Here is a 21831-nt window from a genome sequence, read left to right on the forward strand (position 1 = left end):
GGCCCACGGGAAAGGCCGCCATGATCCCGGTCGGGAGTTTTGTTACAGCGATGGGAGCAGTGGGCTGGGCAGTCGTGGACGGCGTCCAGTCCAAGAGTGAGGTCGGGTTTGCAGACACGGCCGGGCCTGGCCGAGCATTGGTGGCAGAGGAAGAGGAGGAGGTGGACTTGATGTTGCGCTTTGTCTGGAAAGTGGACGGGCCTGGCGGTGCGCTTGGATCCGGGCATGAGGGGGGCTTGAAGGACCAGGGTGACGCTCTTGGGGGACAGAGCCAGACGCTGACGGGGCCACCTTAGCCCTCTGAAGCGGAGAAGAAAGCAGGGACTGCGGGGAGCGTTAGGGTCCCCAGGGCGCGGCCCCATCTGCCCCCCACCCCTCCCCTTCACAGCTCCCCCCGAGGGGGCCGCACGCTCTGCTCTGCATATGAACGTAAATTACTCTTTATTAGAAAACAAGCCTGTCTGTGCAGGGGAGGAGGGGTCCTGGGGGAGCATGCTGCTGGGCAACAGGGCCTCCAAAGAGAGTGAACCTGGGTGAGGGTCCTGTGCTGACCGTGTTCCTGGGTCCCGAGGACTTGACCCGGAGCGAGGAAGCAAATGCCCGAAGGCAGTGCATGGCCCTCGCTGCCCGACGCAGGCACGGGTGGTTTCAGCCACTCAGACAAACGCTTTCCGAGAAGCCTCCACCGCAAACTCAAACCAGTTCTGTCATCAGTTACGGCTGTTGAATCGGGTCAACGTAATCAGATTCCTGAAAAGATTATGAACACTGAAAGGGCTCAGTAAATATCCTAAGACAGCCGTCCATTCGTGACCTGGGCCAGTGCTGCCCCAGGATACCCGTGGGAGTTTCCTGTGGCCGTCCTATCGAAGCACCACCGACAGGACAGGAGTCTGTTCTCCCAGAGTCCCAGAGGCCGGACATCTAAGGTCAACTGGCAGGGCTGGTTCCTTCTGTGGCCGCGAGGGGGATTCTGAGCCAGGCCGTTCCTCCACGCCCACCTGCCGCCCGGCTCTGGAGGTTTGCCGCAGTCCTTGGCCTTCCCCCGTGTGCCTGTCTCCAAATCTCCCCTTTTTACAAAGACACCAGCTGTCTTGGACCAGGGCCACCCGTGTGACCTCACTGGAACTTGGTCACCTCTGGAAGGACTCTATCCCCAAATCAGATCACGCTCTGAGGCCGTGGGAGTCCGGCTTCAACGTGTGAATTGGGGGAGACACAGTTCAGCCCATCATGATCCCTGCTGGGCTGTGATGGGAGGGGTTCAGCCAGTGAGGAAGGCATTTTAATTTTTCTAAGACTCTTTGGTCAAGAAAGGGGTCTTTGCGTTTAGTTGTCAGTGACTTTTATACTTGTTCAAGTGATAGATTTTAAGTCAAGCTGGGGGAGGGTGGGAGTGAGCATCTCAGCAGACCTGTCCCTGCACTCCTGGCCCCGGCCTGAGCCCCACAGGCCTGCTCTGTGTCCGTGCGTCTCCCGCTGCTGGGCCGGCTTCTGCCTCAGCCTCTGGTCTCTCCTGGGCTGCTCAGGCCCTCCCCCCGTCCACTCTTCTACTTTTGCATTTAATTTTATTTACCGTGTTAAGATGCACACATGAAATAGCCTTGTTTTTCCAGCTCACACACTGAATGAGCTTTGTGGCTCCGAGCGTTCGGGCTAAATGTCCTTACTGGGGGAGTGAGTTCCAGCTCAGAGGTCACTGGAGGGGGAACCCCAGTGTTTCCACGCCTGCTCCAGGGGTGACTCCCTTCGTGAGGCCCTGCAAATCCGTCCTGTGTTTGTTGTCTTAACTCTGAGACTTGAGCGTTCCCGTGGGCTGGCGGAGATGGATGGATGGGTGACCAAGGAACCTGTTATCTCCCCATAATTATTGTTTAAACAAACTCTGTGAGGTGAGAGCGTCCACCTGTCATTCAGACAAATATTCATGTATTTGTTAGCCTTGGCCCAGGGTTGATTCATCCAAGGAATGAACAGGGAGGTTTAATTTCTTAAATGCCTTATTGCTGCTTGGAAACTGAATATTTAAAGATGACACACAACTAGTGACAATCACAGATTTCTCTCCGTAAATGCGTTTCTTGTCTCTTCACAGGGATCTTCGCTTTAACAGAATCAGAGAGATCCAGCCGGGGGCCTTCAGAGGGCTGAGAAACTTGAACACATTGTAAGTCCAAACAGTGTACTGGGAGCCAGTAGAAAAGAGATATCAAAATTATCACACCAGGGGCTTCCCTGGTGGCGCAGTGGTTGAGAGTCCACCTGCCGATGCAGGGGATGTGGGTTTGTGCCCCAGTCCGGGAGGATCCCACAGGCCGCGAAGCGGCTGGGTCCGTGAGCCATGGCCGCTGGGCCTGTGCGTCCGGAGCCTATGCTCCGCGACGGGAGAGGCTGCAACAGTGAGAGGCCCGCGTACCGCAAAAAAAAAAGTATCACACCTTTCCCTGTGGGTACATCCCGAAGCTGGGGTCTGAGGAATCATCACACCTTTCCCCTGGGGGTAGATCCCGAAGGCTGAGGGACGTCTACCCCATTGCCCACTATGGGTGGGCATGGCTGAGAGGTTGCCGTGGAACCTGACAGAGGGATTTGCACGTTAAGATGCCAGGACTGGGTCCCAGGCTTGGCGGCCGTTGTGGCCTTTGTCCCTGTGCGTCTCATCTGACCTCTGTGAAGCTGTCCATCCTCTGGGTGTGATCCAGGTCTGTGCTGGTCACGTCTCCCACTGCGGGGTCGAGGGGACGGCCCTCCTCTGAGCTAGTATGGGTCCTGGTGGGGTTGGGGTGTTGTCCAGCTGCGTCCCAGGGTTTAGACCCCAACTCCAGGCTGCCATGGGCTGTGCTGAATGCTGTGGGCGGAGACGGGTTCTGGCCCTTCTGCCCCAGGAGGTGACTGTTCTGTGCAGGGCCTGGGGGTCAGGAACGTTCACCACTGCCCTGTAAGCCTTGTTGGGGGGACATGGGTGGCTCGGCCCCCAGCTCCCTCCCCGTGAAAAGGAAAGCTCCATGGTGAGACACCCATCTCCGGGACACCCTGCACCTCTGCGAGGGCCTCCCAGCTGGCTGGCAGGGAAATAAATGGAAGAGATGGCAGGATAAAGAGAGACGTCTTTGTGCAGGAGAGAGGGGATTGTTTCTCCGCTGTATGCAGAGCTGCAGCAGTGTGCGCTGATATGGACCAGCTCCCTGAGAAAACTTGCAGCCGGGAGCATCCAGCACCAACAGTGCTCTTGCTTGTGTTAATTTGCATTTAGCGAATGTCAGTATTAGGTCTATGGCTTAATCATAACACAATTCAGAAGCGTGTTGTTTTTTAAATTCTTACTGAGACTTTTCTTTCACAGGCTTCTCAACAATAATCAGATCAAGAGTATACCTGGTGGGTCATTTGAAGACTTGGAGAATCTAAAATACCTGTAAGTCATGACCAGTTCTTTACACCAGAGTCTGTTACCTGTATTCGGACTGTTTACTCACTGAGCTAAATATTGTGCTGTTCATGAATTATTGTAAATACATTCATGTGAAAAAGAGGTTTTATTTTTGAAAGGTGAGTGAAATTTTGGTTGGGACTTTTAAAATGAGTTGTTATCAGTATAAAGTGCTACCTTACGTGATTTCTAGTGTTTATCTGCTAAGCCTTAAGTAAAATAGGTTGAATAAAATTAGAAACTATAGCCTCTGAAAATCATTCTCGGGTAATAATGACGCTTCTTGAGATGGAAGGTGATAAGTTATGTTCAGCCGCCAGTGTGAACAGCTGACATATTTTGTGGAATCTGAGCTTTCAGGGGTGGGCGAGATGTGAGATGGGAAGGACAGATCCCTCTGGAATGTCACTAATTCTTGCTAATTTTCCCCATCTTCCGCCAAGTGATTTCACCTCTTATCTTTATGTAGTTAAATTTTATTCTACCTTTAAAAATTGATTTGAATTAATGAGTTTATTAGCATTTAAAATATCTGCTTGTTAAAGTCACTTTTGCAGTTAGAAAGTGACCTCGCCTGGTTCAGTACCTTCACAGGCACTTATTTTGAAGTTGGAAACTTTAACAAAACACTGAATACATTGCTGGTTCTAACAGATTAGAAGTAAGTATCATGTGCTTTGAGGAAATTACTCTTAATTTTAGGACTGCTCAGCTAGAGCCATTTTAATGAGGGATTGGTATCAGTGATTTGGGGGAAAACGTGTGGCTTAAGTGAACCTGGATGTCTCCAAGTCCTGTTGAGTTTAGGTGAGACAGTGGTTATGAGCAAGAGATAACATTAACTCTTTATTAAATACATCTTCCTCCACAAAGAATCTGAAAGTGTCGTGTCTACACACTTTTCTCCATCACTTTTGATGCAGTATATTAATTTTTCATTAGCAATGTTCACACTAAGCTTTGTTGCTCATTTTTAAAATGAGGGAAAGGTCTTCTATTTATTCTTGAGTTTTCATTTATTTACTTACGTTTTGTTTTGGTTTTTGATTTTAAGTGCTGTGTAAGCTCCAGAAGAAAACCTAGATTTCTTAGAAGCAGAGTCCTGTAACTGATAACCAGTATTTGCAGTGCGTGTGTGCATGTTTAGTCTGTTTTTATAAAACAATTTTTTTTACTTTATTTTTTATTTTTTTGGTCTGAATTACTTAAGAGCGAATTATCATTTACCCGAGTAGTTAGGGATACTTCATTTTTCACTTAAGACAGTTTTTTAAAATAATACTTTTAAACCTCGTCTGTTGACGGGCTTCCTTTCAAAGCATCCACGTGCCAACATTTCCCCCTCCCACCTGAACTCATCCGAGACGCCCACGCGCTAGGTTCCAGGGTCACGGGGATGGGCTGAACAGTGGTCGACAGTAACGGGGGTGGGGGTGGGAGATGGACCGCTGTGAGGACAGACACCAGGACAGGGATGCGGCTGTGGCGGGAAGGTGTCCCTTGACCCTGCCATGCTGCTGCTGCTGCTCCCAGCCTCCTCCTCCGACTTCCCAGACCAATCGGGAGGGTCCATCCTGACAGGCACTGACTTAGAGACTGTGCGGTATGCATCTTAACTGTTTAAGAAGGCTTCCACAATTTATTGATTATTGCAGCCTTGGTATTTATCTAATCAGTGCCAAAGTGTATTTTTGGAGGTTGAGTGTTCCTTACGTGTTGGAGCTCCAGTGACTTCTGGTAAGGAATACACCTTCGCCTTCATTAAGCTTTCCGAATGATGAAAATTAACCCTCGAGGTAGTTAGAACTCATATTCAAAGGTCAACTCTGTGATGAAGTAGAAAATTATTTATGATTTATTGTTAGATCATGATCAATACCGAGTTATTCTTAGGAAAACAGATTACGCTCCAGTGTCTTTACCAGCATGCATTCATACATACTAGTGTGGTTCAATTGTATGTATTCTTTGACAGGATTCCTTTACTCTCATCTTCTTGAAGTGCATGCAACGTGATGTCCATGTTGATATTTTGTTTTGCTTGTTTGTGTTTAAGAAACAGGCACAGAAACCTTTGTTCAGACTTACCTCCTATAGGGTTATTAGCAGTAGGAGAAATAACTCACATCTGGACAGGAGGTGCACGTGTGAGGCCCTATTCCAAAGCTCTATATATTTGTTGAATTTCAGTGATCCTGTGAGGTACTGCTATTCACTCCATCTTACATACGGAGAAACTGAGGCAGAGAATGTTAATTCTTATTCAAGACACACAGCCAGTAGGTGGCAGTTCAAGGGTTCAGACCCCACAGCCTGGAGAAGTAATGTCTGTGCCAGGCCTCTTTCAGGCACTGGGCCTCAGCTTCAGGGGGAATTCTGGCTGGTTTGTGTTAAGGCTTGTAGTTCTTACTGAAGTCGCCTCAGCAGATGTGCGCAGAGAGAGAAGGGAAAACGCTTGGAAGGATTGCAGCGATTAAAGGCAGCACAGCAGGTCCTGTTAGACTGGGCCCTGCGCCAAATATTATTAAGTAAAACGCATGTCCTGGAAATGAAGTAGGCGACGTTACAAGCATTGAGACAAAGCGGTGTCATTTATCAAGTGGGTAGGTAGGTGAGAGCCCAGCCACCGAGCATCCAGTGTGCAGAGAAGGATCTGCCTGAGTTACACTATAGGAAAGGTGTGGATTTTGATGCGTCCCTCTGCCCACATCAGTGATGGAGAAATGCCTGGTGCAGGTGTCTCCACGTCTGATACAGACGGCCGCGGTAGACATGTGTTCTGAAGTCCAGGACAGATGGGTGGACCCAACACACATGGTTTTGTGTTTCTGGTGGAATTGGATACTTCAGTGTGAAAGTCTTCACCCTGGATGGGTTCCTTCAGGAGTTGGCCAGCTTCTTCTGGAAAGGACGGGGCAGTACGCGCTTGAGGCTTTGAGGACCATACGTCTGTGTTTCCATGGGGCACAAAATCAGCCGTAGACCAGAGTAAATGAGTCGGCATGGCCGTGTGCCAACAAAACTGTATTTTCGGACACTGAAATGTGAATTTCACATGATTTTCATGTGTTTCGAAATATTTAACCATTTAGAAACGTAAGAACCATCCTTAGCGTGCAGGCCATGCAGAAACAGGCAGCGGGCCCATTGGGTGGTTCTTCTGATCAGCCTTGGTTGCTTCTGTTGTAGGAGAATGGGATTCTGAGTGGAAAACAGATTATGTAGTCTTTGTAATTTAGTCTTTGTAATTTCTATTTCCCAGATTATTTCTGGGCATTTTGAAACTGTAGCAGTATCAGTTACAGAAGCTTATATTCAATGCATTTTACATGTTTTTCGGGAAATGATTTTATTTTCTTCAGGCTTTGAAGCAAATGCTTTGTCAGCTGCTCATAAGCTGTCCTCCAAGAATCTATGAGTTTCCTGAAGACATGGCGGTGGTCTGATCATCTCCGGTTGGAGGTTTTCCTTAGAAAGGGGAAAGGGAGCCTCCTTGGAGGAACTGTACTTATTGTGTAAACATTCTGTTTGTATCCTAATACGATCATGAATTTGAAAACTGTCTCCACGTGCCAACTGAATTCTTCTTTCCACCCTGAGTTACGGCCTGGCGTGCGTGTGCTAATCCTCCCGTGTTTCTTGTTTCAGCTATCTGTACAAGAATGAGATCCAGTCAATTGACAGGCAAGCGTTTAAGGGACTTGCCTCTCTAGAGCAACTGTAAGTGCCTCTCCTCTGCTCTGCGGTGTCTTGGATTTCACCTGCCCTTTGCCTCTTGCAGGGAAAAATAGGCCAAGTCTGCTGTTTGCACGATGCATGTCTGTGCCCCGGGGGCCTAGGGCTGTGTGCATGCAGATGACAAAGCCGTGGTCCCTCCCTCCTTCTGACCCCGCCCATCTGGGCAGCCACCCCACACCCTGTGCCCTGCATTCCTGGGACAAGGACCAGTAACACCGGTTGACCCCTGTCCCCATGGTGCTTCCAGTTTAACAAGATAGACTTGTAAACAGATCTGAGCAAGTAGAGGTCTTTCGGGGAGAAGTGGGGACCAGGAGGTTGTTTTCCTCGTACAGTATTTCCTGTTTGTGAATCTGCACGTCCGGTTTACTTGCGTCATTCATCATGTCATTATTCTGGAGAAAATAAACTTTTCCATATGTTTCCAGTTAGGGTACGCTGGATGTTGTTTCTTGGGCTGCATATGAAGTCCTACTTTGCTGTGAAGTCAGCATGCCCATTTTAAGTAGAACTCCTGGTCAAAGGCATTTTCTGACTTGTTTGCTTGGCCGGTCACCTGTCCATCAATGGGCTGGAGTCATCGCGTGTCAGGCAGTTTTATTCACGTGGATGCTGCAGCGGAGGATGTGGTTCATGTTTTGTCAGTTGACCGGACATGGAAACATCTCCAGAGACCTTGAGGCAGAGCTGGGGAGGCCTCACCTGAACCAGGAGCTTCCGAAGCACACGCAGGGCTCTTGTTTTTAGATACCCATTTATTTATCCAGCTGAGAGCCACTTTCCCGAGCCTGCTGTGCTCGTCGTGGACTGGATTTAGAAAGAAGTTGTATATGAGGGGCTGTACACCCTCGGCTTCAGGGAGAATGACACAGGGATCATATCATCACAGAAACACGTGGGAATATCTGGAGAACTCCCAGGTGGAGGGAGGGTCCCCGGAACATGTTCCTGCATCTGACTCAGTTTTAATGGATCTGGGACTGGGATTTACATGTGCTGTCAAGTGTGGAACTAAGTGAGGCCCATCGAGCCTTGGGAGGGGGTGAGCGGGGTTATTTTTGAGGAAAACAGAGGCAAAGTCTGGGAGAAATGAGGAGGGAAGGGGAATGGCATCCACGGAGCGCCAAGTGGGAGTTGGTGACCAAGGTCCTAGGGATTCGGGACAGCATCCTAAGTCAGGCTGCCTCCAAACCCAGGATCAGGCGCTGGGGGTGAGGGGTCTCTGCTGCTGAGACTTAGGGATGAAGAGAGATTGGGAACTGTCCCCGCCAGTGAGGGGGAGGGGAGCGTTCCCCTAGGAACACGCACAGATCTGCCCCGGCCGCGTGCAGAGCGCTTCGGGTCCCCATCCTCACGGGGGCCCCCCATGCCCAGAGCTGGCACATGGGCTCCAGCAGAGGGGAGGCTGGTCCCGAGCCCCGTGTCTGCCCAGCATCTCGGCTCTCGCAGGCCTAAAAAGATAAGCGGAGGCTTATACAAATGTTTAGAGTTTATTTGAGCAAAATCGATTGGGACAGAGCCTCAGCAACCGGCCGTGTGTGGACACCCCCTGCCCCAGGGCTGGGGGAAGACTCGTGGAACAGGCGCAGATGCAGAGCAGGGCACTTGGTGACGGGCTGCAGCCTCGGGCCGCCGGCTGCACAAAAGTGTGTCCTTAGCTCTGGTCTCTAACCCGGAGGCTCTGACAAGCTCCTTAGGCTGCGCGTTAGACCCACACCGTCCAGCGGGCTCACCCGGGCTCCCTGAGAGGCCGGCCGCAGGCAGGGGGCGGGGACCGTGGACGGCGCTGGGGGCTCCCTTCCTGCCTTCGGCCCGTTTTCCTCCACCATCGGGAGAGGTGGCCACAGCCCTGGGGGTCTGTGAACCCTGAGCCCCTCAAGGCAGCACCCGCGTCCAGTCAGCCTCCCCCTGGCTGTCGGCACGTGGATTTTTAAACAGCATCAGGTTGGGACCGGCCTGTCTTCCCTTCTCTCCTTCCCTTGGCTTCGCCCGGGACCTGGCCGGCCGGCCCGCAGTCTCTGGAACAGTGCGGCTGAGCGTGTCTGCTCCCCGTGTCTGTGCTTGATGGGGCGGCCCCAGGCTGCTCCACGGTGGCCGCTGGACGTGTACGTCCTGCATAGTCAGGACGGGGCGTTTCCTGCCCTCAGGCCCCCACTCTCGCCGGGAGGGCGGTGGGCACAGACCCGGCCCCCACCAGGCTGCCTGCCCGTGGAGGAGGGTGGGCAGCTCTGCGGCCATGTGGTCACCACAGTGGTTCTCCCGGCGAGCTGGCCCAGGGCAGGCCGGACACCGACAGGACAGGGCGAGGGACCTTGAGGGTCCATCATTTCAGAAAGTCAGTGAAAGGCTGTACCTGGTGGAGGGAGTGTGGAGAGAGCCCTCCTTTGCGTGGGTTTGTGCTGTGACCCTGCTGGTCCCAGCATCTCGTGAAGACACAGCCTGGCGCGTCGGGCCAGGTCCCTGTGTGTCAGGAGGGGCTCCTGCAGGAGCACTGGTTAGAGGGGGCTTCCGTGTATTTCTAAGGCAAAAGCCCACCAATTTTCAAAGTGAGAAAGGCGCTATGCAGGACAACGAGAAGACATTAGTTTTACGAAAAAATGTGTAACTTATGGCAAGTAAGGACTCAAAGGGAAAGACGTTTAAGCTCTGGATGGTCTATGTAATTAAAGGACATTTGAGGAAATACATTATTTCGCTTAAACTCAGGGTCAGGTTCTTCTGTTATTTCTGTAGTTGCTGTTTCTGTAGCTGAAAAGCAATATACCCAATGTCACCTTGAAGTGTAAGTCTCCTAAATCCGTTTTTAGATTGGAATTAAGGCATTCACATACCTGCGTGTGTGGTGTAATGAGTTCATGTTGATTTTTTTTCTAGAAAGGTCCACGTATTTGGAGAGCTGAGCGTCCCTGGCTTTCCTTGCTGGGTGGGGAGGAAGCCCGGTCGGTGTGCTTGACCCTTAGTCGTATTGTCCAGTCAATCATTTAAAGTCTGCACCCAGTTTTCCGTTGTCTTTAATCTTCCTATTTGATGACTTCATTTGTTTTCCATACAATGTAGGAGATCTAGAGAGTTATCTATTGACGTGTGTATTTGAAATGACTTAGAGAACAAATGTCTTCAGCAAAACCCTATAGATCTATCAAAAGTATAAAATTGTTTAAAATTTGTTTCTTTTTCCCATTTTTAAAAACGCCTCTAGATACCTGCACTTTAATCAGATAGAGACTTTGGACCCAGAGTCATTTCAGCATTTGCCGAAGCTGGAGAGGCTGTAAGTAGTGTTACCCTCTTGGTTGCCCCTCTTTACCTGCAGGTTCTGGAGCTTGTGGCTCTGTCTATTTCCTGTAACAGAAAGAACATCTATGTCTGTTCAAACAACCGGGAAACGTCTCAGTAGGAAATCTGTGCTCTTCTCTACCAGTTCAGAAGTGGGAATAGTGATAAAATAGAAAAAAATGTAGTTATTTTCTGTACTGAATAACACTGTTCTCAAATTCACTTATATTAAACAAAGGCAGCCACTGGGATGTGCTTTGAAAGCTGATTTATCTGACTGCTTATACTCTTTTCTACATGTCTAGGAACGTATTTTAAAGAATTGCTGTGGTTTATCACCTCTTTCAACAGGTTTTTACATAACAACCGAATTACACATTTGGTTCCGGGAACATTTAATCACTTGGAATCTATGAAAAGATTGTGAGTATACTAACCCTTTATGCTGTCTTTTCAGCAAAGACTAATAATTTCTCCATGTCATGCATTTACCTGACCCCTTTTACTGGGTATTTCAAAGAAGAGTTCATCACAGTCTGGATATGAATTAGGAAGGGAGGGTGAATTAAGCCATCAGAACGCTGAACCAAGACCTAGCTGGCCAAGACCTAGCTGGCCAAGACCTAGCTGGCTTGAGGGAATGTGGCAACAGATGAACCCTTTAATAGGCAAGGAAGACGTTTTTAAAAATCAATTTTAAATTCCTCAAATTAATCTTTAATTCCATGTTACATATTGTACTGGTGGAAATAAAATTGGCCTAGAAGTAATCTCAACTGTATTGCATTCCTTTTATTTAGGCCTGCACATAACTGAATTCTGTCCATTTTTAGGTCTCTAAAAATAATTTATCTTTACACTGAGTAATTTCTTATAATAGCTTCTGGAGAAAGCTATCTGACATCTTTTTTGTGTTTTTCTCCGAGGTCTTGAAGGCCATTGTTTTTCAGTTAGGTATTACTGAGAGTGTACAATGAACTGGGCTTAAGAAAGAGATAGAAAAGTCAAATTACCAGGCCTGGGCCCAGAGTGGCCTTTGTTTCTCTCTTGAGTTAAGTAAGACACAGAGTTTCCTCACTATTTACGATTTTTTTCTTTATAAGATAAAGAAATCCCCAGCCAAACTAAAAACTACGTTCTAGGGTGGCAGATGAGAGAAACACCGCCTGTTTGGTAGATAAGAGAGGCTAGGAAAGAAATTGCCAGAAGTTGCCAAGATGAGCTCAGGGTACGTGGGGGTTACCTGAGTCTACAGAAGGCTGGAACGGTTCTTCTCCGTCTCTGCCTCCTTTCTGGCCTTTTGCTGGTCTAGCTCTGCCCTCTGCATCTGCTCGGCCTGTGAAACCCTAGGTTTCTCGGCCCCAGTGAATCTCCCCCTCCCCGCCAGACGGCAGAGGGGAGCGTGCAGTCGGGGGCTTCCTGCTCTGGCCGCTCAGCCCAGGGGCCGCTGGCCGGGGTCACACACCTGCTCATCCACTGTCCCTGGGGCCCGTCCTGAGCACAGAGGTCCTGCCGTTTATTCAGAGGGGCTCTGGGGTCAGCGCGCGCTGGGAAGGTTCTGGGTCCCCCACGGCCTGCTGACCAGAGGGATCGGCAGGGGGGAGGTTCTGTCGTGTCTGCGTTGAGCCCCGTGGATTCCGTGGGACGTGCTTATCAGATCTGGCCGTCCAGGCAGAGGGCCAGTTCTGCCTGCTGCCCACTCCGAGCCAGCGTCCTGGGGAAATGCAAGTAGGAGGTGTGCCATCACGCGCCCGCCTCCCTGGGGAGCTGTGGCCTGCAGGTGTGAGCTCAGTGGATGCCTGAGGGCGGCCCCTCGGCTCTGGTCCCGAGAGATCCCTCTGAACGGGGCCAGCCCTGCCGCCACCTCCTCGCTCTTGGTCCACGTCCCCCCGTGACACTCCTTACCTTGTGCTTTGCTGCATAAATGGCCGTCGTTTCCGAGGGAGGAGGTGACACCCTGCCTGTTCCGCTTGTTGGGACGGATGTGTCCAGCCTCGTGGGGCACTTTCTCCCGGAACTTTAAGCATAATTCAGCCGCTGAGATTTGTGCCCTGTGGGCTGACTGTCTTTTAGGGCGTATTTAAGGGTTAAATGAGGTAGTCCATGATGACGCGGTGCCAGTGGTGATGAGAGTTCGGGAATAGTTCCGGGTGGTGGGGGTTTCTGCATTACTGATTTTACGAAGGCTCCTGTCTTGTGCTTTTCATGAAACTTCCCGGACTCATCCGGCACGTATCTGTCCCCCGGTCTTGAACCTAAAACATACAGTATTGGCTCCTTTCACCACCTTTATTTGCGTTGTTCGGGCCCTCAGTCTCTTCTTTCTGTCGAGTGTGGAGCTCTGCTGGGTCCCCTGGTCAGGCAGGACCAGGTCAGATTCTGTTGTCCGCGGGCCCCATCACTGCTGGTCAGTTCGGGTCTGCCCGGCTCGGGTCAGCCCTTGCCCATCCCACGTCTCACCGGCTGTGGCTTCCTTCTCGTAGGCGTCTGGACTCCAACGCGCTTCACTGTGACTGTGAGATCCTGTGGCTGGCGGACCTGCTGAAGAGCTACGCCCGGTCGGGGAACGCGCAGGCAGCGGCCACCTGTGAATATCCCAGGCGCATCCAGGGGCGGTCGGTGGCTGCCATCACCCCGGAAGAGCTGGACTGTGGTGAGTGAGTCCTGGGGCCCAAGCCCACGTTGGTGTCCAGAGGGCATGGCGTGTGCAGCCCTGTCTCCAGCTGCCACTGGCTGATCCCACAGATCAAGTCTGGGTGGGGCCTGACCGGACCCTGCTTTACAAAGCCCGTCTCTGTAGTACCTGTAAGAAACTAACTATCTGGTAATAAACTTGGGTTTAATTTTCAGGTTTCCCTGCCAAAAAAATAGCAACCTGAAATGCACCACTACCTCTGTGGCTCCTTCCAGGCCTCTGCCTTTAGATGCTGCAGCAGCCTGGCCGGCAGGACCCCATAGTGGGCTGGGTGTCGGGGTCGGGGGTGGTTTCTGGCTGGGAGCTGGCAGCCTCCTGGGTCTGGATCTGGGTGGTGGCCACGCAGAGTGACCGTAGGCCGAGTTTGTCCGGCTTGTTGCACCTGTGCACCGCTTGCGCGTACGCAGTGCCTCACGAAGAAACACAAGAAAAGGAGTGAAATCAAATCTCGCAGGACAAATCTTCCTAATAAATAAACACCCAAGGAATCCAGCTTTTCTTTTAAGTTTAGCACTTCTGAGGGGGGAGGGGTGCTAAAATTAGGTTCTCCAGAGCATCATTATTATTTTCAAATACTGAAAACAAAATTAATTACTTTGAAGGTCACTCCATTTCATAGTAACCCCCCCCCCAGTTATGTAACTTCACTTGTCGCCGTTTGTAACACTTTATGAGCGATCCCTGTTCAGTCAGGCTCCTTGCCTTTAGTGTGTGCAGGTGACTGACTTCAGTCCCAGGGCCACCCTGTGGCCTCCACGTGTCGTGCCCTCGTCTTTGTCAGGGCTGCTCTGCTGGCAGGGGTCCCTCAGGACGGGCAGCAGGGCTGTGCTCTGTGCACCCCGTTCTCAAGACTGTCTCCTTAGGATCGGCTTCCTGGGTGGAGCAGGGGAGGATGCTCCCTCTGCCCTCTGCCCTCTGGACCTGCTCGGGGGTCACGACAGGCTAACTTCCCTGTGCCCATCTTGGGGCTGCCCTCCTGAGTCGGCCTGGGTTCTGCCCACCTCTCTTCTGGGGCAGGAGCGGACCCTCCTCCCTCAACCCCACCCCAGCCCGGCTCCGATCTTGTCGAGAGGGGCCAGGCTGGGGTGACCGAGGCAGTGGTGTCTTGAGCCTTCTGAGCTCCCAGGGCCTTGTGGGACGCCTGGGGATGACGCCTCTGCCCTTAGTGCCCTGGAAGGTCCTCAGTTACTGCCGGTCACTCGGGGTCACTGGGGGGTGCTCAGGAGGGTGGTGCTTCCTCCAGCTCCTTCACCGCCATTGCCTCTTCCTGGAGACAGAATGGAGAAGCAGAGCTTGCTCCAAGTTCCCAAATTCAGCGCGTCAGAGAGGATGGCAAGTAGGCGAGTGTGGCTCCAGGGATGAGCGGTGGGGCTGGGGGTCCTCCAGCTACAGTAGAGGGAGCCGCAGTGTCCAGACTGGCGTGGCGAGCAGGGCGGCTGGGAGTGGAAACGGGAGCGGCGCGGCCTCGGGGGGTTAACGTGGATGGCGGTGAGTCCGAGGGATTTCCTGTTGACGCTGTGCAGTAATAGACACGCAGACGGCCTTTTGTGCCTGTTTAAGATGCCAGATGTTGTGAAGGCACTGTGCACACACTTGCAGGCACATGTACGCATGTACACACACACAGGAGCACACGCATTTGCACGTGAGCATGCTTTTTCTTTTTGCACATGGCAGGTCAGTGAATACATCTGGGCTTAGAGGGGTCAGTTCTCCGAGTTTCCTAGTTAGTAGGTGACCAGTCCAGCATGCTGTGAGGACACAGAGAGGACAGTCACCCAGCAGCTGGAGTGCAGGAGGGATGCCTCTCTGTGCTCAGTGATTGGGTGGCCGCAGGGGACTGCAGTGGGAACCCCACACTGAGATGGTCCCGGGGTTGGGAGCCCCTGGCCGCACCTGCACAGCCTCTGCCTTCGTGGCGGCTTCAGCTGAAAAGTGCCGTTGTCTGTCCTTTCATTCCCTAAAACTGTTAATCACGAGTGTCCGGCTCTCTCGCGGGGAGCGTCCACTGAGGTCGTCACCCGGTGCTCTGTCTGTCAGAGGCTCAGCGCCACCCGGTTGCCAGGGTTCTCAGCGGGTGGACCTCAGATGCTGGCAATGCTGCGTAATTCGGCTCTAACACCGTCTTCTCCGTGGAGATGCCCCCCTGCCGTTCTCGTGGGAGTGGTTTTGTCTTGAACAGAAGGGATTTGCTCTGGGTTCTTGTCACGTGACAGTTTAAGACCAGGAGGGTCTGCTTTCCTTTTTGGTGCAGAAAGGCCGCGGATCACGTCGGAGCCGCAGGACGCAGACGTCACCCTGGGCAACACCGTCTTCTTCACCTGCAGGGCTGAGGGCAACCCCAAGCCCGAGATCATCTGGCTCCGAAACAAGTAAGTGGCTCCGGACGGGCCGCCGGGGGGGCCAGGTCGCATTCCATCCAGATGCCCCATGAGCCGCGGCCGATCCGCCCGCCCCGACCCTTCCTCCTCCTCCCTGGAAGGAGAGTAAAGAGGAGGGAACATTTTCCGTGCATCCTTCCTGCTTTGAAGTCGCCGCCGGGCACATCCCGGCCTCTGTGAGGCGCACGGCCCGAGCCACCCTCTGCCGGGCTTGGTCCTGGTCAGCGAGGCCGGTCATCACGGAAGGGGCAGTTACCCCCACCCGGGAGGAGGAACCGGAGGGAACCGGGCTGTCTCCCGCCCGCCCACCTGCTCTGGCGGCAGCCGTGGGGTCTGGTCCCTGGGTCCCGAGGAGGTGAGGGAGGGCCCTCCCTGCGGGTGGCATCTTCAGGGAGACCCTGTGAGGTGAACGCATGCACTTTGCTCCTGTGCATGTGATTTGTCTCTGGAAACCCAGGCCTCGCCTTCTGTCCACAAGCGTCTTGGTATGGGCGGGGGGGATGTAGTCAGATCCCTGCGGGGCCCGGGGGTCCGACCACCGAGGGTCGTCTGGGCTGAAGGACAGCACCTGATGCATCGCTGTGACCCGAGTCCTGGGAAGGAAACCTCCGCGGGAGGCCACGTCGTCGTCGTTGCCCCCGTGCTTATCGTAAACGTGAGCACCCCAGCCTGCGCGTGCTCACCAGCAGAGCCCTCCTGTGGGTTCAGTGTGGCCCCGTAGAGCCCCTGGCCAGGTTTAGTCGCGACGCTGAGAGGAGATGGGCCCCCGACACCAGCTCTCGAGTCCAGCGGTGTTTGCAGAGAACAGGGCAGCGAGCCTGGGGGGTCACCTGAGATGCACCTGCCGTGGAGGCGTGGAGTGGTTCTAGGCCTGACTTTGTCGTCGACCTAGCGCAGCTGACGCCGGGCTCGGGGCCAGAGCTGTGTGGGGAGCGTGAGATGCTGGCCTGTCTCCAGTGCCTTGGGATCTGGGACAGCTCTGAGGGTGGCAAGAGGTAAATTCCAGAGCGAACACGGGAGGGCTTCCTTCGGGGAGTGTGCGTTCAAAGGGCAGAGAAGCACAGATTCGCTCAAGGCCAGCACGCCGACATTTGTGAGTGGTCACACCCACGTTTGTAAGTCAACACATTGATACTAAGAGTTAACATCGCAGAGCCAGTCACGGCAGAGGGAGACCCAAGGCCCCGGGCCTGCGTCTGGTGCAGGGCTGTGCTCCGGGGCCCATCTCTGCAGCAGCCCAGCCTCCCCCGGGGCTCACGGTGTCTGTGGGAGAAAGCTGGGCCACATCAGGAAGAGCCTCACTTATGGGGCCTGAGAGGTCTGTTGCCTCTGTCAGGAAGTGCTCGTGAAGGACGGGAGATGCCGGTTTCGGTGGCTCGGTTGGTGCAGGAGGAGCACAGCAGGAAGGAGGTGGGCGGGGAACCGGACAGCGCCTCCCGCGCCGGGTCTGTAGCCTGTGGGCACCTGGATTCTGAGAGGGGTCCTGGAAAATCCCTCAAACAGGGGCGGTGGTGTGCTGGGGACATTTGTAATCTTCCGCTTTTAATAACTTAAATGTTTCTACTCCTTTGTCTCGAATGGATTTGCCAAAAACGAAGGGAAAGTTTTCCTGTGAATTTTTTCCACTCTGTTCATTTTTTCCCTTTGGAATGAGGGCCACTTTGAAACATTTGTAGGTTGAACATGTAAATGATAAAAGTGAATATGTGAGTTAATTACAGATGCAAATAAGCACAGTACGTAAACACTTTTCCCAGAAATGCCGGTAAGTCAGGCTGCTGGGAAGGAAAGGTTCCAGGAAGGCGAGTTAAGGCCCCACATCTCCAGGTGCTCCATGCCTCCAGGCTGGGGTTCCCGCGCCAGGACAGAAGCACCCCCCCCCGGGGGACTAGGTGTTTCCTTGTGCTTTCAGAGACTGAGCCTGCCAGGTCTGTCTTTACAGTAACGAGCTGAGCATGAAGACAGATTCCCGCTTGAACTTGTTGGACGATGGGACCCTGATGATCCAGAACACGCGGGAGACAGACCAGGGCATCTACCAGTGCATGGCGAAAAACGTGGCCGGAGAGGTAAAGACGCAGGAGGTGACCCTCAGGTACTTCGGGTCTCCAGGTACGTTGAGTGCTCACTCAGACACTTAGAGCCCGCCTTCGTCCCAGCCCACTCCCTTCTTTGTTTGCACCTGGTGGTAACAGACAAACACCAAGGTCTCCCGTTTAAGCTGCTGCAGCAGGGTCAGCTCAGGGTCATAGGTGACCCCCGACAATTGCCCTGGTCCACCATCAACCCCTAATCCAGGACGGTCACTCAGAGTGGACAGTGGAGACAGGCGCTGCTGGGAGCACAGTCCAGAGGGGCCGTGGACACCTGGGCAGACACATCCCCCGTCCCCTGACACCTCCCGCTCACGCTGGTCCCAGGGGCTTTTCTCACTTGTTACCAGTTGGTAGTGGGCTCTCTCTTGTGCTCAGGGCTTTGGTTATTTTAAAAGAAGCCAGAAATCTGAATTTTTATGCAGAATTCGCAGGTCTAGAATATTGGCACCTAAACTGAAAAGATTGTTTGAGCCAAAGGCAGCATAGCTGTGGCCTTGATTGGCCTGGGTCCCACCAGGTTACAGACCCTGCCCTTGTCGAAATGTTGACTTTTAGATCTTTGGTCAGAAGAGGCGCTGGCCCTTGGAGAAGAGTCCAGGGTGGTCCTGGTCCCCCTTGGCCGCTGGAAGAGCACAGGTGGCTAGGCCTCCTCCATGGGCCTGTGTCATTTTCGTGTAGGTGGGCCAGGGTCTGTGTTTCCCTCATGCTTCATCGTTCAGGGCATTGCAGTACCCTCAATCCCAAGATAAGTGGTTTGTGTGTTTCTCTGATTAGATTCCTAGTACAAGACCTTCGTATCACTTGGTTCATCCCAGCATAGGCACAGTCAAGATTTACTGATGAATGAGAGTTCCCAGCTGTTGAATTTCCCTTCAAGGGAAAGTGCAGTGCAGTGCATATATTACAGCCACAGCAAAGCCCTTTAATCCCATGTTCCCCGAGTGGAACAAGACGTCCAGCATTTTTGCAAAGTCACACGGCTATGAATCTACCACAGATAAGTTAGAGCTCCCGGTCACAGAAGGAGCTTGTGCTTTATTTGTAAGGCACAGGGAAACCCACAAAATATTGAACAGAGCGGTGCAGTTCTGTAGGTATATGTCAGAGGACAAAAGGGAGTAATAGAACATAAACAGTGCACTTCCTTAGCAAAGTTGCTGTGTTAGCGGGATAATTGATCCCTAGATGGGAATGTTAAAATCTCTCTGTGGCCTGAGAGTTCCAAATCTAACCCCTTTTGATCTGAAATTTTGTTTCTTTCTCGGGAACGAGAGCCTTCTTTAGTACACTAGTCTGTGCATGTTGGCACTGCTCCCTAAAATGCACGTGGAGGGTCTCCTACAATCCGTGACTGGAATGTCACTGCAGAGTGAGGGGGTCAGCCAGTGGCAGCTTGCCAGCCTAGACTAGGGGCTGCCAAACCTGGACCACTGCCTGTTTTTCCAAGATCTTTGAAGTAAAAATGTGTCTTACATTTTTATGTGATTGAAAAACTTAAGAGTAATATTTTAGAATACAAGAGTAATATTTTAGAATACATGATAATTATATGAAGTTCAAATTTCAATGTCTATTAATTAAGTTTTATTGGAACATAATCACACGCAAAGATTTACAGCCTGAAAAGCCCAAAAAATACGCTCTGTGGCCCTTTACAGAAGTTTGCCAACACCATGATAATGGACCCATTTGTAAGTCTCCATGAGTCACAAAGGGCTAAATGTACTTTATCTGTTTTGAAGCTCTGTTATTAGGGGCGTATAAGTTTGCAGTTTTTAATCTTCCTCATGAATTAAACTTTTGATTATTAATGCTTTTTGCCTTAAGGTTATTTTGATTTTATATAGATGCAACCCACTTTCTTTTGATTAGTGTTTGTCAGCTATACTTTTCCCAACATTTTGCTCTGAACCTTTCTTTTTTACGTTTTTTTTTGTTTGTTTTTTGTTTTTTACTGGAGTATAGTCGATTTACAATGTCTTAGTTTCAGGTGTACAGCAAAGTGAATCAGTTATACCTATACATATATTCACTCTTTTTTAGATTTTTTCCCCCATATAGGTCATTACAGAGTATTGAAAAGAGTTCCCTGTGCTGTACAGCAGGTTCTTATTAGTTATCTATTTTATATATAGTAGTGTGCATATGTCAGTCCCAATGTCCTAATTTATCCCTCCCCCTCTCTTCCCCCCTGGTAACCACAAGTTTGTTTTTTATATCTGTGACTCTATCTCTGAACCTTTTTCTTTTTTTTTTTTTTTAATTATTTATTTATTTTTGGCTGCGTTGGGTCTTCATTGCAGTGCGCAGGCTTCTCATTGTGGTGACTTCTCTTGTTGTGGATCTCGGGCTCTAGGCGTGCGGGCTTCAGTAGTTGTGGCTCACAGGCTCTAGAGTGCAGGCTCAGTAGTTGTGGCGCACAGGCTTAGTTGCTCCGTGGCATGTGGGATCATCCCGGACCAGGGCTCGAACCCGTGTCCCCTGCATTGGCAGGTGGATTCTTAACCACTGCGCCACCAGGGAAGTCCCTGAACCTTTTTCTATATTAATATATTTTGGGTGTTTGTTGTAAAAGCATAGAGCTAGATTTTTTTTTAAAAAACTCACACTGACTTTAAAAATGAGTCCGGGCTTCCCTGGTGGCGCAGTGGTTGAGAGTCCGCCTGCCGATGCAGGGGACGCGGGTTCGTGCCCCGGTCTGGGAAGATCCCACATGCCGCGGAGCGGCTGGGCCCGTGAGCCATGGCTGCTGAGCCTGCGCGTCCGGAGCCTGTGCTCTGCAAGGGGAGAGGCCACAGCAGTGAGAGGCGCGCCTACCGCAAAAAAAAAAAAAAAAAAAAAAAAAAATGAGTCCATATACATTTATTGTGGTTAGCAATGTATTTAGATTTATAAATTCTACCTCTTATTTTGGATAATTTATCCAACCTTTTCTGTGTTTCTTGCCTTGTTTTGAAATAATTATTTTTCATCTTCTATTTCCTACTTCTAGTTTGGAAGTTATATACCTTATTTCTTTTCTATAAGTGGGTATTCTAGAAAAATTTCAAATGCATTCTTAAATTATCAACGTTACAGTTACTGTCTTTACATTTGTCTCAAATATAACTACCCACCTTAGTTTCTAGGCTGAGTTCTGTTTTTTAACATATAAAAGGTTGTTATGTTGTACTGTTAATGTTTGTCTAGCTGTACTGTGTAATTATCACTTCTAGTTCTTTTTATTTCTTCCTGCATCTCAGCTCTTCCACTGGGGTCACTTTCCTTCTGCCTAACGTAGTGTGAATTAGACAGCAGACCTATGTGACAACCCGCTTTGGGTTGATAAAGGCTGACATGAGGTTTATTTCTCCCTTCTACTCAGCAGAGTTCCCTGCGGGAGGCTGGGGGGTAGGAGCTGACTTTCTCTTTCTCGTACTGATGGTGGAACATTTTGGGTACCCGTCCTAGAGTTTTCTGTCTGACTCTCATCCTGGGGTGTCCTCATCTTTCTATCTCCTAAGGGTCCTACAAGCCACATGTACAATTGCAGGGCCATGCCAATGCCTCAAGATGGGCTTTGCCTTTGGTTCTTGTCCCTGTATGTGGCTCCACATCTCCAGTTTGCCATCCTCTGGAAATGCTAACATTAAATGTCACTTCTGTGTTTTCTGTGATCCACTGTTACTTAGATATGTGATAAGTGGGGGTTAAAAATAAACGAAAGTATCCGAAGAGTTCTCATCACAAGGAAGAAATATTTTTCCTTTTTCTTTTATTTTGTATCTGTATGAGGTGATGGATATTCACTAAACTTATTTTGGTGATTACTGTAATTCAAATCACTGATGTAAGTCAAATCATTATGCTGTACACCTTAAACTTATACAGTGCTGTATGTCAATTATATCTTAATAAAACTGGAAGAAAAAATAAAGCAGTTTAAAAATTAAAATAAAAAGTAAAAATGAACAAACGAGAAAAGATGTAGAGAAGTCCCTTTCCTGTCTCCTTCCCTGGTCCACGTAATTCCCACCTCCATCCAACCTCCTTCTAGAAAATACTGCCAGTGCCTGCAAGACCAGAGCTGCTTCTTACTTACTGGATGTTAGAGACCTTTCATTTCAACATAGGAGGGACTTCCTTACTCTTGCCCTTTTTATGGGTGGTGGCATGGAATCCCATTATCCAGGTGAAACATCTATTTAACCCGTTCCCTTTGGGGTACATGAAGTC

At 50.8% G+C, this 21831-nt stretch overlaps 1 protein-coding gene across 2 annotated transcripts in view; it reads left to right on the forward strand.

The window, feature by feature from the left end:
- The window catches only part of PXDN (peroxidasin), a 64790-nt gene that overhangs the window by 22423 nt on the left and 20536 nt on the right, over positions 1 to 21831 (forward strand). The window contains exons 2-9 of one of the 2 annotated variants that reach the window (XM_081255096.1): positions 2096 to 2167; positions 3344 to 3415; positions 7079 to 7150; positions 10368 to 10439; positions 10796 to 10867; positions 12928 to 13097; positions 15394 to 15511; positions 17463 to 17632. In XM_081255096.1, coding sequence (XP_081111222.1) covers positions 2096 to 2167; positions 3344 to 3415; positions 7079 to 7150; positions 10368 to 10439; positions 10796 to 10867; positions 12928 to 13097; positions 15394 to 15511; positions 17463 to 17632 — 818 coding nt within the window. The remainder of the gene's footprint in view (positions 1 to 2095; positions 2168 to 3343; positions 3416 to 7078; positions 7151 to 10367; positions 10440 to 10795; positions 10868 to 12927; positions 13098 to 15393; positions 15512 to 17462; positions 17633 to 21831) is intronic. The other variant, XM_081255097.1, reaches the window with a different exon arrangement.

Source organism: Mesoplodon bidens, assembly GCF_964165515.1.
Source record: "Mesoplodon bidens genome assembly, chromosome: 14".
In the NCBI taxonomy this organism is placed as follows: domain Eukaryota; kingdom Metazoa; phylum Chordata; class Mammalia; order Artiodactyla; family Ziphiidae; genus Mesoplodon; species Mesoplodon bidens.